The following is a 22,068-nucleotide window of genomic DNA, read 5'->3' on the forward strand; positions in this document are numbered from 1 at the left end:
AAGTGGAAGTTGGCGTTAGTTCTAACCAGGCTTAACCAGGTAAGCGCCGCCTTGGTGGAATACCCCTCAGGTCTTGTTGTATCTAAGACTCTTCTACTCTTCTCAACTAGATATTTTACCTTTACTTTTGGTCAATAAATATGATTCACTTCCCTTCTGACGTGTGGAGTACCTCAAGGTTCTGTCCGAGCCCCCTGACTCTTTATTTTATTTTATTTTATTTTATTAACCTTTATTTTTCCAGGAATATTCTCATTGAGTTTCAAAATCTCTTTTTCAAGAGAGTCCTGGCCAAGAAGGCAGCATACAAACATTTAAAGTTTCACATTAAAAACAACAAAAACACAAAATTTCACACTAAAAACAGACACAAACACAATAAAAAGTGACAAAGCATCAATCTAATTGGCAGTAAGTCAGTGTCCAGTTTGTGGTTAAATAGTCCTTGATCCTGCTTTTGTAATTGTTCAGGGTGATTAGGGATTCCAGTTTAAGGTGTTCCTGTAGCTTACACCATGATGACGGGGCAAAAGATTTAAAAGCACTTTCACCAAACGTAGTGCGAGTCCGAGGAACGTTATACATAATCAAACTGCTAGACCGAGTGTTACGAGCACTGTTTGTTTTAGGAACCATTAGAGAACACAAATACGGAGGCAGATCGTGCAATATGGCCTTATAGAGAAACATATACCAGTGTTCCATCCTACGGGTGTATAAGGAAGACAGACCAACTTTCTCATACAATTTACAACGGTGTGTTCGGAAGCCAGAGTTTGAGACAAACCGTAATGCTGCATGGTACACAGAATCTAGCATTTTCAGAGATGATGAATTTGCATGCATATATAAAATATCACCATAGTCAATAACAGATAAAAGAACGGCTTGGACAATTTTCTTCCTGGCACCAAAAGAAAAACAACATTTATTTCTATACAAGAAACCCAGTTTAATTCTTAGTCTCAACATGCTTCCACTTTGCTGAATGAGGCAGGTTTATTTTCATTCTCATACTATGCTGATGACATGTGACTCTGTGTCCATAAAATCAGCATCCACCAGCGGTATGCATCCTTAACAAAATGTCTTAGTGACATCAACCATTTTCTGCTGTCTTCCTCCAGAAATAATCCAGTTAAACTCATTAGAAATTAGTGATTAATGTAATATCCTGACCCCATTTCTTAAGACAGAGTTGTAGGAGCTATCTTTGAATATCAGATCAACAAGATACTTCAGTACTGTTTGCATCCACCTCATATTGTTTCAACAATCAGATTTTTTTTTTATCATTCTGACTTGAAGAAAGTTGTTTATGCTTATTCTCCAGTATTTATAACAGTGACTCACTCTTAAGCTGCCTGAGTGGCAACGTCTTGAAGTTAAACTGAATGCTGCAGATAGGAGAGATCACTCAACCAATTTTTGCAATAACTTCCATTTTATTTAAGAACCTGTTTACTAATTACTTTTGAAGCACTGCATAGTATGGCTTTGTGCCCATATGTATCTACAATCAACCTCAGATACTTTCCTGTTGAGATTTGACTATATCAGGGTTGTACCAACAGTGAACCAGTAAAGCAACTTTCTGTAAAAACGATCAATACCACAAATGCATTTGGGTCACTGTCAACCATAGAGTAACCGGTCTGGGTGTGCTTATTGGTTTGTGTGTTGTCAGTAATGGAGCGCTGTGCCAGTGTGGAGGTCTGCGGGAGGTGCATGGCTCTTTGGCAACAGGGGACTTCTTTGGAGCAGCTATTGTCACTCAGTGGGACAGCAAGCAGCACTCTTCAGAGTGTCCCACCGACGCCTTCGGAGAACTGGAGTTTGCCGGCGCTGGACGCAGACACAGTCATGTGAGTGGCGGTGCTGAACAAACACCTAGACATAAACAGAGTCATAATTGTTTCAGAAAAGCATAGCAGCAAACCTGATGAATAGCAGGGATATGTCAGTATTGACATATTTTATAATATTCTATTGATACATGGATGCCAAGTATTGACATTTTATTATTATTTTGACACCAAACCATTTCTTTACTTCGGTTGTGTTCCTTCTCCGGATACAGCATCCAGTGAACGAGTAACAGCATCCCGTCGATCTTGTTTTAGTGTTATTTTAGATCCACTACTGATGCTCCAGAATATATTGGCTGAATTGCTGTTCACTTCCTGCAGCAGTCGGCTTCCTCCACTTCAGAGCGACACAAGTTTTTCGTCCATTTGGAGTCCAGTTGTCCACTGTCTTTAGTTTCCATTTCGACATTCTTTACCTCTTGCTCAAGCTCTGTGTGCAAGTTGTCTCATGTCCTTTTATGGGCATTGGCACAGCCTTTACATTTGCTAATTAGGAATAACTGGCACGCTCTTTCAATTTACGAAGACGTGGGATTCATCATGACATGAACAGAGGTGCGAACATTTCTACGGTTTAAGAAGACGTCATGAATCGGACATAGACTTTTCCATAGACCCTTTTTTTAAACTTCGTAAGATATTGGTGAATGGCCCAATGACCCTAAGCACACAGTCATGACAACGCAGCAGTGGCTTAGGGACAACTCTGTGAATGTCCTTGAGTGGGCCAGCCAGAGTCCTGACTTGAACCCGATCCAACATCTCTGGAGGGACCTGAAGGTGGCCGTCCACCAACAGTCCCCATCCAACCTCACGGAGCTTGAAAGGATCAGAGAAGAAAGGGAGGAAATCCCCAAATCCATGACTGATGCTGGATTGACTTGATGCTGTAATCGATGCAAAAGGGCCCCTAAATGGTCTGAATACTTATGTCAATGTGATATTTCAGTTTTTCCTTTTTAATACATTTGCAAAAATGTATACAATACTGTTTCTGCTTTGTCATTATGGTGCGTTGAGTGTAGATTGATGAGAGGAACAATTAATTTAAACAATTTTAGCATAAGACTGAAACATAACAAAAGTGAATGGATCTGAATACTTTCTGAATGCACTGTATATTTGGAAAATCATTTGATAAATGCATTCCTTTTATCACGTTCTCTGTCAGACACTGCTATCCTCTCTTTGTCCATCTAGTTTCTGCGGCTGTCGTGTGACACACCACCTCAGATCGTCTACACCTTGATGACGGCTCACTGGGGCCTGCCCTCGCCCAACATGGTGGTGTCGGTGGTGGGGGGGGAAGGCCATGAGAAGATCAAAACATGGGTGCGAGACATCCTGAGAAATGGGCTGGTGAGGGCAGCACAGAGCACAGGTAACACCCAATAGTTAACATAAGGATTGATACAAACCACTGATAATGCCAACTTTCAAAACTGTAAAATATTGTTGGATGTCTCTTGGAAGTGGTTAGGGAAGAAGGCAAAGACAGCCTCTTGCTTGATTTGATTGGCTGGGACAAGTGTGACATTGACGAGCCATACAACTCTGCCCCTGATGCTGAAAAATGTTCATGTGTGTCTAAAAACCGCAAGACTTGAAACTAGAGATTGAGACCATAAACTCATGTTTACAATGTTTACTGAGATGATAAATAAAGAGAGGAGTAGGCTCATTTTCATAGACTAGAGAGAAAGAATGCAAGTTTAAGGCACTTCAGCTTTGGCTTCACTGCTGTTCAATCTGAACACTTAAATAGAACCTGTCCGGTAATGTGAAGCTAAAAGGTCTCAAACAGCAGCACATGATGCTGCGATCAAAAGTACAAATGAGGAAGAAAATCATTCCATTTATCTGGAAAGGGTTACAAAGACACTTCTATGGCTCCGGGACTCCAGCAAACAACAGTGAGAGCCATTATTAATAAATGGAGACAACATGGAACAGTGGTGAACCTTCCCAGGACCCACCGGCCACCAAAACTCCACCAGACCACATTGGGGACTCATCTAGGAAGTCCAGAAAGGGCCCAGAATAACATCTAAAGGACTGCAGGCCTCACTTGCCTCAGTTTAGATCAGTGTTCATGATTCTACAACAAGAAGGACACTGGGCCCAGCTCTCCCATGGCACCCATGGGAGAGCTGGGAGACCAAAACCACTGCTGTCCATAAAGAACACAAAGGCTCTTCTCATATTTACCAAAAAACATCTTGATGATCCCCAAGACCTTTGGGATCAGATTCCATGGACTGATGAGACAGAGGTGGGACTTTTTGGAAGACATGGGTCCTGTTACATCTGGTGGAAATCTAACACCCTTCCACAATAAGAGCATCCTACCAACAGTCTGCATGGTGGTTTTAGTGTGATGGTCTGGGGCTGCTTTGCTGCCTCAGGACCTGGACCAAATGGTGGTTTTAGTGTGATGGTCTGGGGCTGCTTCAGGACCTGGACCAAACATGGTGGTTTTAGTGTGATGGTCTGGGGCTGCTTCAGGACCTGGACCAAACATGGTGGTTTTAGTGTGATGGTCTAGGGCTGCTTCAGGACCTGGACAACTTGTGATTATTGATGGAACCATGAATTCTGTTCTCTACAGAGAACTGAAGGAACATGTCCACCCATCAGTTTGTGACCTGAAGAGTGAGTCCAGTTGGGTTCTGCAGCAGGATAATGATTGAACGCACACAAGCTTTCAATCAAGTCCACCTCTGAATAGCTAAAAAACAAAAAAACAAAATGAAGGTTTTGGAATGGCCTAGTCAAAGTCTTGACTTAAATCCCACTGAGATGCTGTGGCGTGACCTTAAAGGGAAGTACTGTTAAATGTGGCTGAATTAAAAAAATCTGTCAAGAGGAACGAGCCAACATTCCTCCACAGTGATGGAAAAGATTCATGTCTGTTATTACAAACGTTTGATTGCAGTTGTGTTGCGGAGGGTGGTGCAACCAGCTGTTAGGTTTAGGGGGGCAATTACTTTTCAGACAGCTGATGTAGGTTTGGAATGATTCATTACCTTTAATAAATGAAATAATCATATACAATCTCTATTTTGTGTTCACATATGTTGTCTTTGTATTATATTAAAATTAGTTTGATGATCTGAAACATTTAAGTTTGAAAAATGTGCAAAAAAAATGAATAAATCAGGAAGGGGGCAAATACTTGTGTGTCCCGCCTTGTTACCTTTCCCTCCACTGTTCCTCAGGGGCCTGGATCTTGACGGGGGGTCTGAGGGAAGGCGTTGCCCGCTGTGTTGGCGAGGCGGTGAGAGACCACGGGGCGGCTGCTCCAGCTCTCTCCCAGAAGAAAGTGATTGCTGTGGGACTGGCCCCCTGGGGCCTGGTGCACAACAGGCAGCAGCTTGTCAACGGCCAGGTACTCTCCATGCAGCCTGCATACCATGAGCTGCTCCTGATACAGTCACACAGAAACAAAATCGGACATATTCAAATGAACGTGGCAGGATGGTCAGAGCGCCGTTCTTTTTTGTGTTTATCATTGCCATAGCAACTGTTATAGTTGGGCACTTCCAAACTGACTTAAGATAGCTGTTGAACTCACCTTACTAACTATACCAAGCTCACTATAGCCAGTCTCTAGAGCTACATCCTCTCTCTTCCTGCTGAGCTGTGACATTACAGCTCCACTGAGTGTTGTCACCATAACAACAAACAGCAATCACCATTTTCTTTTGACACATGACACAAATGACACATGACTTCAAACAGTGCTATTCCCGTTTTACACCAGTTCTATTTCTAAGAAATATTTCTACATAATCTTTTTGCCTCAAATTGTGGTAAGTCTATATATTTTAGAGGATTCATATTAATTGTTTCCTGTTATTGTGTAACCCAGAGTAAAACACACAAGCACACACACACACACACACACACACACACACACACACACACACACACGTCTTTTTCCTAGGAGTAAATTGTCAGGCTTGGACAAAGGAGAGGACTCAGACGCAGATGGGAACGGGTAGACAGGCTTTTATTCTGAAAATTCTTGAGTCCTTCGTCAGAATGAGCGTAGAAAACAACTTGACTATAAACTCTTCTATTGTCAAAAGGACGAGGGCTAAGAAATACAAAAAAACAACAAAAATACAATGGAACAGAAAATCACTCCCGAAGGAGGGAAAAACTTCTAGGTTTACACTACTCTTGAGAAAAACAAGCTCTATGAAAACAACAACAGTCACTCACATGAAGAATCAAGGGAAAAGGCTACAAACTTAACTACATTATTGTGAATAACAAACGGTACAAACTAAAGATCGCTCCACAGGGAGGAAAAACCACAAGGCTCTGGAATTAACTGTACTTAAACCAAAACATTCTGACCAAAAAAACTTTATCAAAACAAAATCACTCTTCTTCAGAGGAACAAAAGAACACAGATATACTAATGTGGCGAAGAAACTATGGCAAGGCTGCGGCTCAGTGCTGGAGGTACTCCACAGGACGAAAAACTCTGGCAACAAGACAGGGGAAGACACAGACTAGATAGACATCACATCAGGGAAGGGAGCACAGGTAAGATCAATCAGGGAATAGGGATGTTAGTGTGATAGTCTGGGGCTGTTTTGCTGCTTCAGGACCTGGACCAAACATGGTGGACTAAAGCTCTGACCGTCCTACTATCTGAAATATCCCTTCTACTCATACTTACTTACTCATACTACTTATTTCATTTCTGTGGCAAATAGATTATCCTGTGAGTGTCATGTTTGGGAGGCAAGGATGTATGTTTATGTATGTTGTATACCAGCATAACTCATTCTCAAATTTGAGGATCACATACTTTCTCAAAATCTTTTGAGACAAAAGCCAGCAATCTATTTTCAAAAGTTTAAGAAAATGGGTGAGAAATTTGAACTTTCTCACTAATTTATAAGAGAGATTCCATACATCTTTGATTATTAAACTTCATGTTTGGAAAGATCAAAATGATTCAAAATGTAAAAATTCAATTCAATTCAATCCATTTTCTACCGCTTATCCTGTATTCAGGGTCGCGGGGGCTGGAGCCGATCCCAGCTATCATTGGGTGAAGGCTGGGTACACCCTGGACAGGAAACCAGTCTATCACAGGGCTGACATGTAGAGACAGACAGGTAACCAGTCTATCACAGGGAGACATGTAGAGACAGACAGGTAACCAGTCCATCACAGGGCTGACATGTAGAGACAGACAGGTAACCAGTCTATCACAGGGAGACATGTAGAGACAGACAGGTAACCAGTCTATCACAGGGAGACATGTAGAGACAGACAGGAAACCAGTCTATCACAGGGAGACATGTAGAGACAGACAGGTAACCAGTCTATCACAGGGCTGACATGTAGAGACAGACAGGTAACCAGTCTATCACAGGGCTGATACGTACAGACAGACAGGTAACCAGTCTATCACAGGGCTGACATGTAGAGACAGACAGGTAACCCGTCTATCACAGGGCTGACATGTAGAGACAGACAGGTAACCAGTCTATCACAGGGAGACATGTAGAGACAGACAGGTAACCAGTCTATCACAGGGCTGACATGTAGAGACAGACAGGTAACCAGTCTATCACAGGGAGACATGTAGAGACAGACAGGTAACCAGTCTATCACAGGGAGACATGTAGAGACAGACAGGTTACCAGTCTATCACAGGGAGACATGTAGAGACAGACAGGTAACCAGTCTATCACAGGGAGACATGTAGAGACAGACAGGTAACCAGTCTATCACAGGGCTGACATGTAGAGACAGACAGGTAACCAGTCTATCACAGGGCTGACATGTAGAGACAGACAGGTAACCAGTCTATCACAGGGCTGACATGTAGAGACAGACAGGTAACCAGTCTATCACAGGGCTGACATGTAGAGACAGACAGGTAACCAGTCTATCACAGGGAGACATGTAGAGACAGACAGGAAACCAGTCTATCACAGGGAGACATGTAGAGACAGACAGGTAACCAGTCTATCACAGGGCTGATACGTACAGACAGACAGGTAACCAGTCTATCACAGGGCTGACATGTAGAGACAGACAGGTAACCAGTCTATCACAGGGCCGACATGTAGAGACAGACAGGTAACCAGTCTATCACAGGGCTGACATGTAGAGAACTCCACACAGAAGGAACCCGAACCCGACAGTGCTATCCACTACACCACTGTGTACTAAACTAAAGGACTTTAAACAGAAAATCACAGACTTGGAGGAGACGTCTGCAGTGATTTATCAGAAAGGATAGTGGAGAAGAGAATAAATGGAGACTCATCTCAGTCTCCTCTCCTAAAAAAGGATGTTCCCACACAATGAAACAGCATTGTGAATTAAGTTTAAAGGGAAATGTTTTTTGTTGTGGATTTCATTTCCTCTCAACATATCACAAATGAGTTTGAATTGAGGAGGTCTGGGCGGTGATGTTTCATAAAACCAAATTCCATGGAGGATTCTACTGTTTGTGTCCCATGTAACCAAATAGTTTTGTTGCCTAACACTTTTTATTTTGTTTTGTTTCAATTTCATAATCATTGTAATCCAAACTTTTATGATTTTTACTCAAACTAACCAAGTAATTTTGTTGCCTGAACCTAACTATAGCTTTTGTTGCTTCTTTATTATTATAGTGCAAAATGGATCCCGTTACAGCTAGAAGAGCGCTGCTACGTGTTTAAGTAATTCACTCCCTGTATATTAACACCGATCGTAAAGAATCGGCCTGTTCCCAACCGCAATCAATTAAGCAATTAACCTTTCCTCAATGTTTTGTTTACATCGGCTTTTTACGTGTGCTTTCCCCGGTCGTACCAATAAGGCGGTTTTATTGGCCATGGTCAGAGTACTTTATTTGCATGTATTTGCCTGACCCAATCTGATTGGCTAACGGATCCGTTGGCGCCTGAAAAGTTGAACTGTTCTCAACGTATTTTTTTTTTCATGCGAGCGATGCAAGCAATGTGGAGCGGACCCACAATTCATTTCGGCATAACGTGACGCAACCCCATGCAAAGTCAATGAGGTCCCTGGGAAAATATACAGCAGGTGAAATAAGTATTGAACAAGTCACCATTTTTCTCAGTACATATATTTCCAAAGGTGCTACTGACATGACATTTTCACCAGATGTTTGTAACAACCCAGGTAATCCATACATTTAAAGAAACCAAAAAAAACATTCAGAAATTAAGTTATGTGTAATAATGTGAAATGACATAGGGAAAAAGTATTGAATACATGAAGAAAGGGAGGTGCAAAAAGGCATGGAAAGCCAAGGCAACAATTGAAATCTATCAGTAATTAAAAAGCAATCCAGCCTCGTGTCAGTGCAAATTAATGTCAGCTGGTTCAGTCCCAACTGATGGCTTACAAATAGGTGTCATGCCAAGGTGTCACACAAGACACAATTCATGATGAGTAAAAGCAAAGACCTGTCTTAAGACCTTTGCAACCTAATTGTTGCAAGAAATAATGATGGCATTGGTTACAGGCGCATTTCTAAGCTTCTGAGTGTTCCAGTGAGGACTGTTGTGGCCATAATATGGAAGTGGAAAGACAATCATTTTATCATGAATTTGCCTCGATCAGGTGCTCCTCGCAAGATTTCTGACAGAGGAGTGAAAAGAAAAATCAGAAGAGTTGTCCAAGAGTCAAAGACCACTTGTGGAGAGCTTCAAAAAGACCTGGAATTAGCAGGTACTGTTGTCTCAAAGAAAACAGTAAGTAATGCACTCCATCACCATGGCCTGTATGCACGCTCACCACGTAAGACTCCATTGCTGGAAAAAAAAAGCATGTTGAAGCTCGTTTAAAGTTTGCTGCGCAACATTTGGAAAAGCCATTGAAATACTGAGAGAATATAATGTGGTCAGATGAGAGCAAAAGTGAACTGTTTGGATGCCATAATACACACCATGTTTGGAGGAGAAATGGCACTGCATATCACCCTAAAAACACCATCCCAACAGTGAAGTGTGGAGGTGGGAACATCATGTTGTGAGGCTGCTTTTCACCAAATGGTACTGGCAAACTTCACATAATAAAAGGAAGGATGAATGGGCAAATTCACCCAGACATTCTTGACCAACATCCGCTGCCATATCTATGAAGATGAAACGAGGGTGGACATTTCAGCAAGACACGGATCCCAAACACACAGCCAAGGAAACTCTCATTGGGTTTCAAAGAACAAAAATAAAGCTTCTAGAATGGACCAGCCAATCACCTGACTTAAATCCCACAGAAAATCTATGGAAAGAACTGAAGATCAAAATTCATAGAAGAGGCCCACGGAACCTTCAAGATTTGAAGACTGTTTGTGTGGAAGAATGGGACCAAAATCACACCAGATCAGTGCATACGACTAGTTTCTCCATACAGGAGGTGTCTTGAAGCTGAATAAATATAACACGTGTTCATTACTTTTTCCCCGTGTGATTTCACATTATTACACATAACTTCATTTCTGAACTTATTTTTTTGTTAGTTGGGTTGTTACCAACATCGGGTGAAAATGTCATGATAATGGCACCTTTGGAAATAGTTTAGTTGTATGGGAACGTTGTTTAGTAGGAGACAGGGTTGACACACTTATACCCAGTCTGCTACCAACAGAATATGTCAAGAAATAAAAATGTAATGTAGTTAGAGTACCACAAGTATTGTAGAATATGAATATGATAAACACCAGTGTGACACTGTTGGCCAGCTTCCCTTCACCTCTGTGTTGTGTGTTTGAAGGGCAGTTTCCCGGCTCGTTACTATGTCCAGAACACATCTCGGGACTCCTGCTGCCTGGAGAACAACTGCCAGGCTTTCCTCCTGGTGGATGATGGGAGCGTTGGCCGCCGCGGGGGAGAGGCAGACTTTCGTGCTAGTCTGGAGGACTACATTTCCCATCAGCGTACTGGCATTTGGGGTAAGACAAGGACATAGGCCCAATCCCAATGTCCCCCCTCACAGACTCAGACTTTGATGCGTGTTCCCGTTAAGTCCCTGAGGGTTTAGGTCTTTCCCACGGTCACATCGTCAGGTGAACGAGGACTCGTGGGTGCTTGTCTGAAAATATTTGGCTTGCATGGACATATTTTAAAATGCCCTTGGCACTTAAAGATATTTTTTTTATTTATTTTTTTATTTTTTTATTTTTTTATTTACCTGCGACCCTGAATACAGGATAAGCGGTAGACAATGGATGGATGGATGGATGGATATTTATTTATTTATTTATTTATTTATTGGTTTATTTCAGGGACATTGCACACTAATCAACAGCCAAGCTGTAAGTGAGCCAGAGTTAGCCAAAGAGGCTAGTTTTCATCTGTAGTGCCCGGCCAGATATTCAAAAGGCAAACTAAAATTACAGAGATAAAATGCATGTATAAGCAATTATTAAAAAACAACAGTGACAGAGGCAATAGATAATACAATAAACACTCAGCATACATAAGACATTATACCCTGTGGACATTATGACATTAATGCAGCAGACTAAAACAGGACAAACACACCAACATAAAAGCACATATATAGCGGCATAGAGCACAAACAAGCAGCACAAACATATACAGCAGCATAAAGCATAAACCCGCAAGATAAACATATACAGCAGCATAAAGCATAAACATGCACAACCAACACATTGATTTAGACACTAACATGCACAGCACAAGACTGTAACCAAGAAGTCAGCAGTGGATGCATTTGCAGTCCTAATGTACACATAATACATATATATATATATATATATATATATATATATATATATATATATATATATATATATATATAATGTGTCAAACATTATGTTCTATTTATCAAAAATCCTCAAAATCCCCAAATCTGACACTAAAATTCAGCATGTTATTTTTACCTTGAGGACGATGGAAGTCTGCAGTGTGTGTGGGCTGACTGCCCCCTACTGGTGAAGTTAATAGTTGTAGAACAGGTTCCCCTGTATGTCAAACTATATTTTAAATGCCCTTCACCAGGAAATCATTGTAAGATAGATATACTGAATAAATAATGGCCAAAACAGAAGTATCTATCAAGTAATAATAATCATAATTAGAATAAAGTGTTATTTGACGGACAAAGCAACAACAGAAAGCAGTGAGGCTAAACAATAGCAAGAACTAACTAAGGTAAAACGCTAATAAAATTCTTATATAGATGAAACAATAACAGTAAATTGCTACAATAAATAGAATTAAAAAGGAAATGCGATGAGAGCTAAAGTAAATATGAATGAATAAATGAATGAAATCACAAGACAAATTAAAGCCAGTGTGTAAAAATGGGTTTTAAGAATTGATGGCTGTTTCTGCAAGAATTATCGCCTCATGCAGGTTGCTCCAAAACCTTGAAGCCTTGAATGTAGTGGTCCGTTTCAGAGAGGTTGAGAACCCTTATGGTTCCGTGGCTCCGAGGCAGAGCTACTCCTCCGATCGGAAGATTGGAGCGTCACATGTTGAAGTGTACTCGGGCAAGGTACTCAACCCCAAATTGCCTCTGAAGGGCGTTCCATCGGGGTGAGACTCTGCATGAATGTGTTAGATGAGATCCTGATGGTCGGTTGGCACCATCTTTGGCAGCCTCGTCCGTCAGCATAGCATCAGGATGACAGTTTGTGTGTGACTGTGCGAATGCAAAGCAATGCTGGTCCATCTACCATATATGAGAGAGCATTTCTGATTGGTTTTCTTTGCCTGATCCAATGTTTCTGTGTCCCTGGTTGATCTCGGGCCAATAACAGGCAGCGGCAGCATTGAAATCCCGGTGCTGTGCATGCTTATCTCAGGAGACGCCAACATGCTGGAGGTAAGGGAACTACTCACTCACACACTGAAGCAAGTTTGGGGATGTTTCGACCACTAAGCCTTCCAGCTGTACCAGCTGCTAACAGGCTACAACATGCTGGAAATTGATTATGGCAACCAACAAGAAGCGATGCAGGCCTTATGTGGTGGTTTGATGACACCACCATCGCTCATTTTGACAGGGCTTACCCGTTGTTGCCCACACCCTCTTCCCTCTTAGCTTAACAGCTTTCAATGTTGTATTGCGATTATTGATATGTTAGCACTGTTAACACTGTTAGCTAGCTGAGTTGTCTACATGTTGAGAGCCATGTGGAGGCGATACCTCAATCATAGATAGGCTCTGGAAATTAGCCCCTTATTAAACCTGTATGTAACTTCCAGAGTATCTATGTTCCGTATGGTGACGTAATCCAGTGGAACAGGATAGGAGGCGGGACATAACATTGGATTTTATTTGTTTGTTGAGAAAATTAACTCATGACCTTATCTAGCTCTGTGCCCCTAAAAGTTTCTGATGGATTGATGTCGATGTCATGATATGATTGGTTGAAATTTATTTGTACTCATGTACAGGAAGAAAAAAGTATTGGATGGTGATTTTTTTTTTAAATGCAAAGAGATTGATTTTTTTGGTATTTATTGCAAAATAGGTAAACAATATGACCAGTCGTGTGATCTAAAAAAAATATGCATTGTGAAAAAACTTCCAAATACAACATGTATTAATAAATCAAAAATGCTTTTTTGTTAGATATTTAACATATTAGTTATTTAATCTTATTGATGACAAAAGTCCAGAATTCTGAACTCAATCCCAGAACCGTTTTACCCCCAGCAACACTAATGTTTTCATACTTGTCTGTATGTGATTGTGATGCCTTAACTCTTCAACAACTGCCATGTAATTCTAGGACAGTGCCATTTCATGGCATATAATATTTGTATTTTATCTACAGTATATACACTCAACAAAAATATAAACGCAACACTTTTGTTTTTGCTCCCATTTTTCATGAGATGGACTTAAAGATCTAAAATTCATTCCAGATACACAATATTACCATTTCTCTCAAACATTGTTCACAAATCTGTCTAAATGTGTGATAGTGAGCACTTCTGCTTTGCTGAGATAATCCATCCCACCTCACAGGTGTGCCACATCAAGATGCTGATCTGACATCATGATTAGTGCACAGGTGTGCCTTAGACTGCCCACAATAAAAGGCCACTCTGAAATGTGCAGTTTTGTCTCACAGCAAAATGCCACAGATGCCACAAGCATTGAGGGAGCGTGCAATTGGCATGCTGACAGCAGGAATGTCAACCAGATCTGTTGCTCGTGCATTGAATGTTCATTTCTCCACCATAAGCCGTCTCCAAAGGCGTTTCAGAGAATATGGCAGTACATCCAACCGGCCTCACAACCGCAGACCACGTGTAACCACACCAGCCCAGGACCTCTACATCCAGCAGGTTCACCTCCAAGATCGTCTGAGACCAGCCACTCAGACAGCTGCTGAAACAATTGGTTTGCATAACCAAACAATTTCTGCACACACTGTCAGAAACCGTCTCAGGGAAGCTCAACTGCATGCTCGTCGTCCTCATCGGGGTCTTGACCTGACTCCAGATCGTCGCCGTAACAGACTTGAGTGGGCAAATGCTCACATTCGATGGCGTCTGGCACGTTGGAGAGGTGTTCTCTTCACGGATGAATCTGGGTTTACATTGTTCAGGGCGGATGGCAGACAGCGTGTGTGGCGTCGTGTGGGTGAGCGCTTTGCTGATGTCAATGTTGTGGATCGAGTGGCCCATGGTGGTGGTGGGGTTATGGTATGGGCAGGCATCTGTTATGGACAAAGAACACATGTGCATTTTATTGATGGCATTTTGAATGCACAGAGATACCGTGATGAGATCCTGAGGCCCATTGTTGTGCCATACATCCATGAACATCACCTCATGTTTCAGCAAGATAATGCACGGCCCCATGTTGCAAGGATCTGTACACAATTCTTGGAAGCTGAAAATGTCCCAGTTCTTGCATGGCCAGCATACTCACCGGACATGTCACCCATTGAGCATGTTTGGGATGTGCTTGACCGGCGTATACGACAGCGTGTACCAGTTCCCACTAATATCCAGCAACTTCGCACAGCCATTGAAGAGGAGTGGACCAACATTCCACAGGCCACAATTGACAATCTGATAAACTCTATGCGAAGAAGATGTGTTGCACTGCATGAGGCAAATGGTGGTCACACCAGATACTGACTGGTTCTGAGTCCCCAGACCCCCAATAAAGCAAAAAAATGCACATTTCAGGGTGGCCTTTTATTGTGGACAGTCTAAGGCACACCTGTGCACTAATCATGATGTCAGATCAGCATCTTGATGTGGCACACCTGTGAGGTGGGATGGATTATCTCAGCAAAGCAGAAGTGCTCACTATCACACATTTAGACAGATTTGTGAACAATGTTTGAGAGAAATGGTAATATTGTGTATCTGGAATGAATTTTAGATCTTTAAGTCCATCTCATGAAAAATGGGAGCAAAAACAAAAGTGTTGCGTTTATATTTTTGTTGAGTGTATATATATATATATACACTATATTGCCAAAAGTATTCCCTCACCTGCCTTGACTGGCATATGAACTTAAGTGACGTCCCATTCTTAATCCATAGGGTTTAATATGACGTCGGTCCACTCCTTGCAGCTATAACAGCTTCAACTCTTCTGGAAGGCTTTCCACAAGGTTTAGGAGTGTGTTTATGGGACTTTTTGACCATTCTTCCAGAAGTGTATTTGTGAGGTCACACACTGATGTTGGAGGGAAGGCCTGGCTCTCAGTCTCCACTCTAATTTATCCCAAAGGTGTTCTATCGGGTTGAGGTCAGGACTCTGTGCAGGCCAGTCAAGTTCATCCACACTAAACTCTCTCCTCCATGTCTTTATGGTCATGTTGGAACAGGAAGGGGTCATCCCCAAACTGGTCCACAAAGTTGGGAGCATGGAATTGTCCAACATCTCTTGGTATGCTGAAGCATTCAGAGTTCCTTTCACTGGAACTAAGGGGCCAAGCCCAGCTCCTGAAAAACAACCCACACCATAATCCCCTCCACCAAACTTTACACGTGGCACAATGCAGTCAGACAAGTACCGTTGTCCTGGCAACCGCCAAACCCAGACTCTGCTCTAGAGTCCAGTGGCGAGTGCTTTACACCACTGCATCTGACGCTTTGCATTGCACTTGCTGATGTATGGCTTGGATGCAGCTGATCGCCATGGAAACCATTCCATGAAGCTCTCTACACTGTTCATGAACTAATCTGAAGGCCACATGAAGTTTGGAGGTCTGTAGTGATTGACTCTGCAGAAAGTTGGTGACCTCTGTGCACTATGTGCCTCAGCATCCGCTGACCCCACTCCGTCATTTTACGTGGTCTACCACTTCTTGGCTGAGTTGCTGTCGTTCCCAATCACTTCCACTGTTATAATCCCACTGACAGTTGACTGTTGAATATTTAGGAGCGAGAAAATTTGAATGTGAATACTTTTGACACTATAGTGTGTACAGTACATGTACAGTATATATATATATCACTGAGACAGAGAATGTAAATGAAAATGTCTTTGTGTAAATATATTTTCTGGCTCAGAGATTAGATGCCTCTCTGAGGAAAGCTACTCCCTGGCTGGTTCTGGCTGGTTCTGGTCCTGCTGCAGACCTCATCAGTGAGCTGCTGGAACATCTCTCCTCTATTCCCCTCAGTCCCACCTCTCCTCCAGCAGAGGGGGATGTTGCTGAGGGTCTCAGCGCAGAGTTCCGGGAAAGGGTCCGGGACAAGGTTCAGAGACACTTCCCAGCTGAAGCTGAGATGGAGAAACTGGTGGATAGTGTGAGTCCAACAGCTTTAATAATTCTAATAGTATTTATGATAGAAATGAAGATCTGATTCTGCCATAAGTACTTTTTGAGTTGTTCTGCCCAGAATCTGTGTGGATGAGTAAATGTTTGTGATATATGAAACCTAATTGATTTGTTGATTTCCTTTCACAACCTCCTTGTGTCTAGGCTCTGAATATTTACCAGAACAGAGCGTTCATCACTGTTTTCCACGGGGATCAGGAGGGTTCTGATGATTTTGATACCGTTCTCCTCAGAGCCCTTGTTAAAGGTATGTTTATTCTATACTTAGTAATTTGTTTATAAAGATTATAAGAGATTCCATGTCTATTTGACTGTTACACTTCATGTTTGGAAATTATTCATAATGTAGTAATTGCTTTTAACTTGAAACAGCAACTGGCAGACTTGGAGACTTTAGCAGTGATGGAGTATCAGTAAGAACACAAAGAGAACATAGTAGAATCATCTTTAGAGTTCTGTTCTCCTAAAAATCACATTCCCACACTTCATTGTGAATTACGTTTTAAGGGAAACCTCTTTTGTCCCAGATTACGTTTGCTCTTAACGTATCCCCAATATCACTTTGACCAGGAAACTCATGTTAGTGTCCCAATAGATTAGTTGTGTTTTTGTCTTGTTTCAATTTCAAGTCATATGTAGTTTAGTTCTCTAAACAACTACCGTATGTATAGTCTAGATGTCTAAACAAGTCTTGTTGTATAATCCTGACTATGTAGTCTAGTTGTCTGAACCTAACTATGTCGTTTAGTTGTCTCAACCTAACTATGTAGTCTAGTTGTCTCAACCTAGCTATGTAGTTTAGTTGTCTCAACCTAGCTATGTAGTCTAGTTGTCTCAACCTAGCTATGTAGTCTAGTTGTCTCAACCTAGCTATGTAGTCTAGTTGTCTCAACCTAGCTATGTAGTCTAGTTGTCTCAACCTAGCTATGTGGTTTAGTTGTCTCAACCTAACTATGTATTTTAGTCAAATTTTTGTCTGTTTACCATTTAAAACTGCAACAGTTTGTTTCGGGGGGAATATACCCTTCTCTGGAAACATAACTGAGAGTGTGGTTTTGTATGAGACAGATTTGGCTTGTTGGCATTTTTATCTACGGTTCATTAAAATGCGTTGCTCATTTACATGATTTCTTTTAATTGCGTGTTTGTGGCAATTATCCAGATTCCATTGTTGTACAGCACATGTGAAATGTTGTAATTGTTGTTTCCTCTGTGTGTGTGTGTGTGTGTGTGTGTGTGTGTGTGTGTGTGTGTGTGTGTGTGTGTGCGTGTGTGTGCGTGTGTGTGTGTGTGCGTGTGTGTGTGTGCGTGTGTGTAGCTAGTAAACATGTGTCCAGTGAAGCCAGTGAGTACATAGAGGAGCTGAAACTCGCTGTGGCCTGGAACCGAGTGGACATTGCCAAAACGGAGCTCTTCAATGGAGACATACAGTGGAAGGTCATTGTAAATTTGAATAAATGACAAACGCATCCGTAAACGTGGCATGAACAAGGTTTGGGACATCACAAGCCACCAGGGGAATGTTTAAAAGCCTAAAACCTTAAGTTGCTGCAGGATCAAAAGCTGAATTTAGTATGTATTGTATGTATTCCTGCATCCTTGACTTACACAATGCTGGTTGTATTTGAAGTATGAGGACCTTGAAGACTCCATGACGGACGCACTGGTCAACGACAAGCCCCAGTTTGTGCGTCTCTTCTGCGAGAACGGTCTGAACATTCTGGACTACTTGACGTACCACCGCTTGGAGAGCTTGTACGGCTCGCTGTCGGACAGCTCACTCGCCTTCGCCCTGCTCCAGAAACATCTGAGTGAGAGGCAGAACCTGGCTGGATCCCTGGGCTGCCTGGACGGAACCCTGAATGTACCCCTGAAGTGTCCTCAGAGTGCACTAACTGGACCCGCCTCGGCAATAGAGCTCAATCTGTTTGAGGTGAGGAAGATTAAGGGGAGGATTGGGAACAGGGAGGATCAAAGAGCCTGATGCATTCATAGCAGGTTTAATGATTCTGTTAATGGTTTGTAATGATGATAGTGACGGTGGGGAGCCTGCTGATGGACGCGTCAAATAACACGGCTCGGTCAGAGCTCCCAAGCTTCAAACTCCAGTGTCACTTAACTCACAGGTATTTAAGTTTGAGCAACGCCACCACTTAGTTTATGTCAACCGTGCTCTTTTCCTAAATCTAACTAAGTCATGTAACTAATGACTGACAAAATGTCAATGTTTACCCTTCACACAGGACGCTTACAGCAGTCTCCCAAAGGATGACTGTGAAAGTTAAAGATGTACACCGTAAGATTTGAGATGCATTGCTCCTAGCGGCCTCTTTGGCGGTAGATGGAACTGCAGGCGAGCCTCTGGGACCTGGACTGCGGTCGAATAGTCTTTTTTGCTTAGGAAGGTTCCTAACTGAAGAAGTAAACAAGAGGCCGCCATGATGAGAACCATTGGAATTCTGTAAATGCAAAGGAAAGGAGCTCCAATGCTTCCTTTCAGATCTCCTTTAGCATAGGATGCAACGGACCTCCCTATACGAAAGGAAAGGAGATTACGCCGACCCACAATTCCTTGCGAGAACAACATTTAAAGTGCCGCACACCTCGGCTGTTCATGAAAACAAACGATATGTGCATTTACATATTTAACAATGCCTTTCATGCAGACATATAGTAATTGGAATTGTGTTGATAAATACAGTGATAATAATTTAATGGTATTTTTATTTATTTCAATCATGTTACTAACTTGACAAAAATGAAACTAAAACCACAAATGAAATGTAAATACAGCAAACGGTCAAACAGGAAGGAGGAGCTGCTGGACCTGAAGCCGGTCAGTGAAACAGCTGTTTATAAAACCAACATGGGGAGAAGTGGACGATGCGCTTTTTGTAGTCCAGTATTGTAGTTTCTCCAGCGGAGACGCACGTCAATCGCCGGTGTCAATCGCCGGTGTCAATCGCCGGTGTCAATCATCAGCAGCATTATAATGACGTAGCTTAGTGAAAGTCCGGTCGGATTCTCTGAGCACCGCGGTCAACTTTTCCTAAATCCTTTTGAGTTCTCCTATCGCCTTTCCTTAACCCTGTGACGTTTTTTTTCAAGGAAAAGCCGTTAGGACCTCATTTTTTGACTATTCGACCGCAGCCCTCATCTCCCTCACCAACAGTGTGGGCTGTCTCTCATCTGCGTGATGCCTTTAAATGCTCCACTGAAAGGAGGTCCGTGGTTTTCCCTCGTCGGCGGTTGACACTTTGCTTCTTGATGACTTTCCTTCTTCACTTCCATTAGTTTGTTGTTTCTTTTTCTTGGACTGGAAGTTGAATGGTCTTCTTTCTCTGCCTGTTGATCCTCCATTGTGAGTCAGCAGTAATGAAATGTACCTGGTCAAACACTTTAGACTAGAGGGAGCCTGACTCAGCAGTTGGCCTCAGGCCGTGTTCACACCGCACCTTTCTGTTGACGCACCAGTGTCGGACAAGGGAAGGCGTGTCTGTCTCATGGGGGAGATGCCTTTAATGAGCCTACTTTTCTCTTGATGTATTAGTAAACATGGTAAACATGAGTTAATGGTTTATCTCCAGTTTCAAGTCTTCTTCATCCATCATGATGTTCATTTAGTACATTACGGTCCATTTAGAGTCCAACAGACCAGAAAGCATAGGATGCTTTAGGGGGCAGGGCTGCCTGCTGATTGACAGGTCGCTACCACGCTACCAATGCAGTTAGCTACTAAGATGACTTTAACACTTAGCTGTAATGTAATCTGAATTATGAAGCTGTTGTTAACAGATTCCAGATGGATCCAGATCCAGTAAGGTTGCTGCTCTGGGTGCCGCTCTGCTAATTAATTGGGTTGATCAGATCCACCCGTCGCTTCTCCACAGTCCAAATATGGTCACTTCCTTCACTGGTTGCAAAAATCCAAGATGGCGAGGGACAAAATGCCAAATCGTGGCTTCAAAACCATAGTCCACAAACCAACGGGTGTCGTCATAACTACGTCCACTTCTTAGTAATAGTCTTTGGTTGATACTTTATTTCTCAGGATCTCAAGGCTGCCTACTCTGTCTGCAGTAGTAGTGAAGTGTCTGGTGATGTTGCAGGTGTCCCGTCTGCTGTGGGACCTGTTGGGTGATGTCTGCCAGCCGTTCTTCTATGGACCTCTGGGCCTGGACCACCGAACCTGCCCGGGGAGGGCTCTCAAGGTCAGTTATTGGGGAACTGCAGGATCTTCCAGGAAACTGCTACTAACATCAGAAAAAGCTGCTGGCACAGTTTAAAATGGATGATGTATGAATGGAGGTTTGTCAGCAGTTAGAGAGAAAGCATTTGTTTGGATCTGACTCCCTCACTACTATCTCTTTTGTGTCTGGTCTCGCCTTCAGCAAGTCAATAAGATGCTGCTGGGGGAGTGTGTGTACCGGGACCAGCGCTGCCTCTCACCCTGGGAGGCCCTCTTCATCTGGGCTGTCCTCCAGAACCGCAGTGAAATGGCTGTTTACTTCTGGGAGATGGTGAGACTTTTAATATTCCACAACGTCACTGTAGAGATTATATTTTAGAGTTGAAGTGTTGAGGAATTGGCTTGGTTCAAATGACAACAGAATCTTTAAAGGGAGATATCAGGTCAACAGTCGACGCCACACAGAAGTGATGGACTTCGTATGAAAGCTGAGAACGAAGATGCATTTGAATGTCTGTCAAGTGGTTCTAGTCACGAGTCATGAATTGTGAAAGTCTAAAAGGGCTTAGAACATTATGAATGACATATATGATGGTCATCCTCGTGATCTATTATGTCTCATAGGGTTTTTGTCTGGTGGTGGATGGGTCAAAAAACACAGGACATACACCGGTTTTGTTGCCGAAACCTAACTTTTTTTTTGTGTGTGATGCGATGAAGGCATTAACGGGCCTTCCAGTTGAAATGAAAAGAAATGGAAAACTCACGAATCCCTCGATTGCAATTCCACAATCTGCCATGGGACGTTGTTGGTTGACCTGGCAGCCTGTGTTTCCGTGTTTTCAGGCCGGGGAGTCGGTGCTGAGCGCTCTGGGGGGCTGTAAGCTGCTGAGGGAGCTTTCCAAGCTGGAGGGCGAGACTGAGAACAAGCTGGCCATGAAGGAACTGGCACAGAAGTTTGAGGACCTGGCTCAAGGTTAGTCTGACCACAACCTGATCTGGACTCAAGACAATGTAACACAACGGACTCATTTGTATTTAGAGATATGCAGAGTGATTGTATACAACTTGGAGAAGGGACCATTCAACTTCCAGTCCAAGAAAAAGAAACAACAAACTAATGGAAGTGAAGAAGGAAAGTCATCAAGAAGCAAAGTGACGCCAACGAGGGGAAACCACGGACCTCCTTTCAGTGTGGAGCATTTGAAGGCATCATGCAGATGAGAGACAGT

General features: G+C 42.6%; 1 protein-coding gene across 1 annotated transcript in view; it reads left to right on the forward strand.

Moving 5' to 3' along the window:
• trpm4a (transient receptor potential cation channel, subfamily M, member 4a) overlaps window positions 1-22,068 on the forward strand; it is a 48,854-nt gene that overhangs the window by 9,520 nt on the left and 17,266 nt on the right. Inside the window, exons 3-14 of the mRNA XM_084036212.1 lie at window positions 1,688-1,865; window positions 3,069-3,249; window positions 5,087-5,256; window positions 10,632-10,809; window positions 12,646-12,710; window positions 16,376-16,615; window positions 16,792-16,894; window positions 17,966-18,084; window positions 18,278-18,580; window positions 20,757-20,858; window positions 21,039-21,167; window positions 21,683-21,812. Of these exons, the coding sequence (XP_083892338.1) occupies window positions 1,688-1,865; window positions 3,069-3,249; window positions 5,087-5,256; window positions 10,632-10,809; window positions 12,646-12,710; window positions 16,376-16,615; window positions 16,792-16,894; window positions 17,966-18,084; window positions 18,278-18,580; window positions 20,757-20,858; window positions 21,039-21,167; window positions 21,683-21,812 (1,898 nt within the window). The remainder of the gene's footprint in view (window positions 1-1,687; window positions 1,866-3,068; window positions 3,250-5,086; window positions 5,257-10,631; window positions 10,810-12,645; window positions 12,711-16,375; window positions 16,616-16,791; window positions 16,895-17,965; window positions 18,085-18,277; window positions 18,581-20,756; window positions 20,859-21,038; window positions 21,168-21,682; window positions 21,813-22,068) is intronic.

This window comes from Eutrigla gurnardus (genome assembly GCF_963514095.1).
Source record: "Eutrigla gurnardus genome assembly, chromosome: 20".
NCBI classification, from domain to species: Eukaryota; Metazoa; Chordata; class Actinopteri; order Perciformes; family Triglidae; genus Eutrigla; species Eutrigla gurnardus.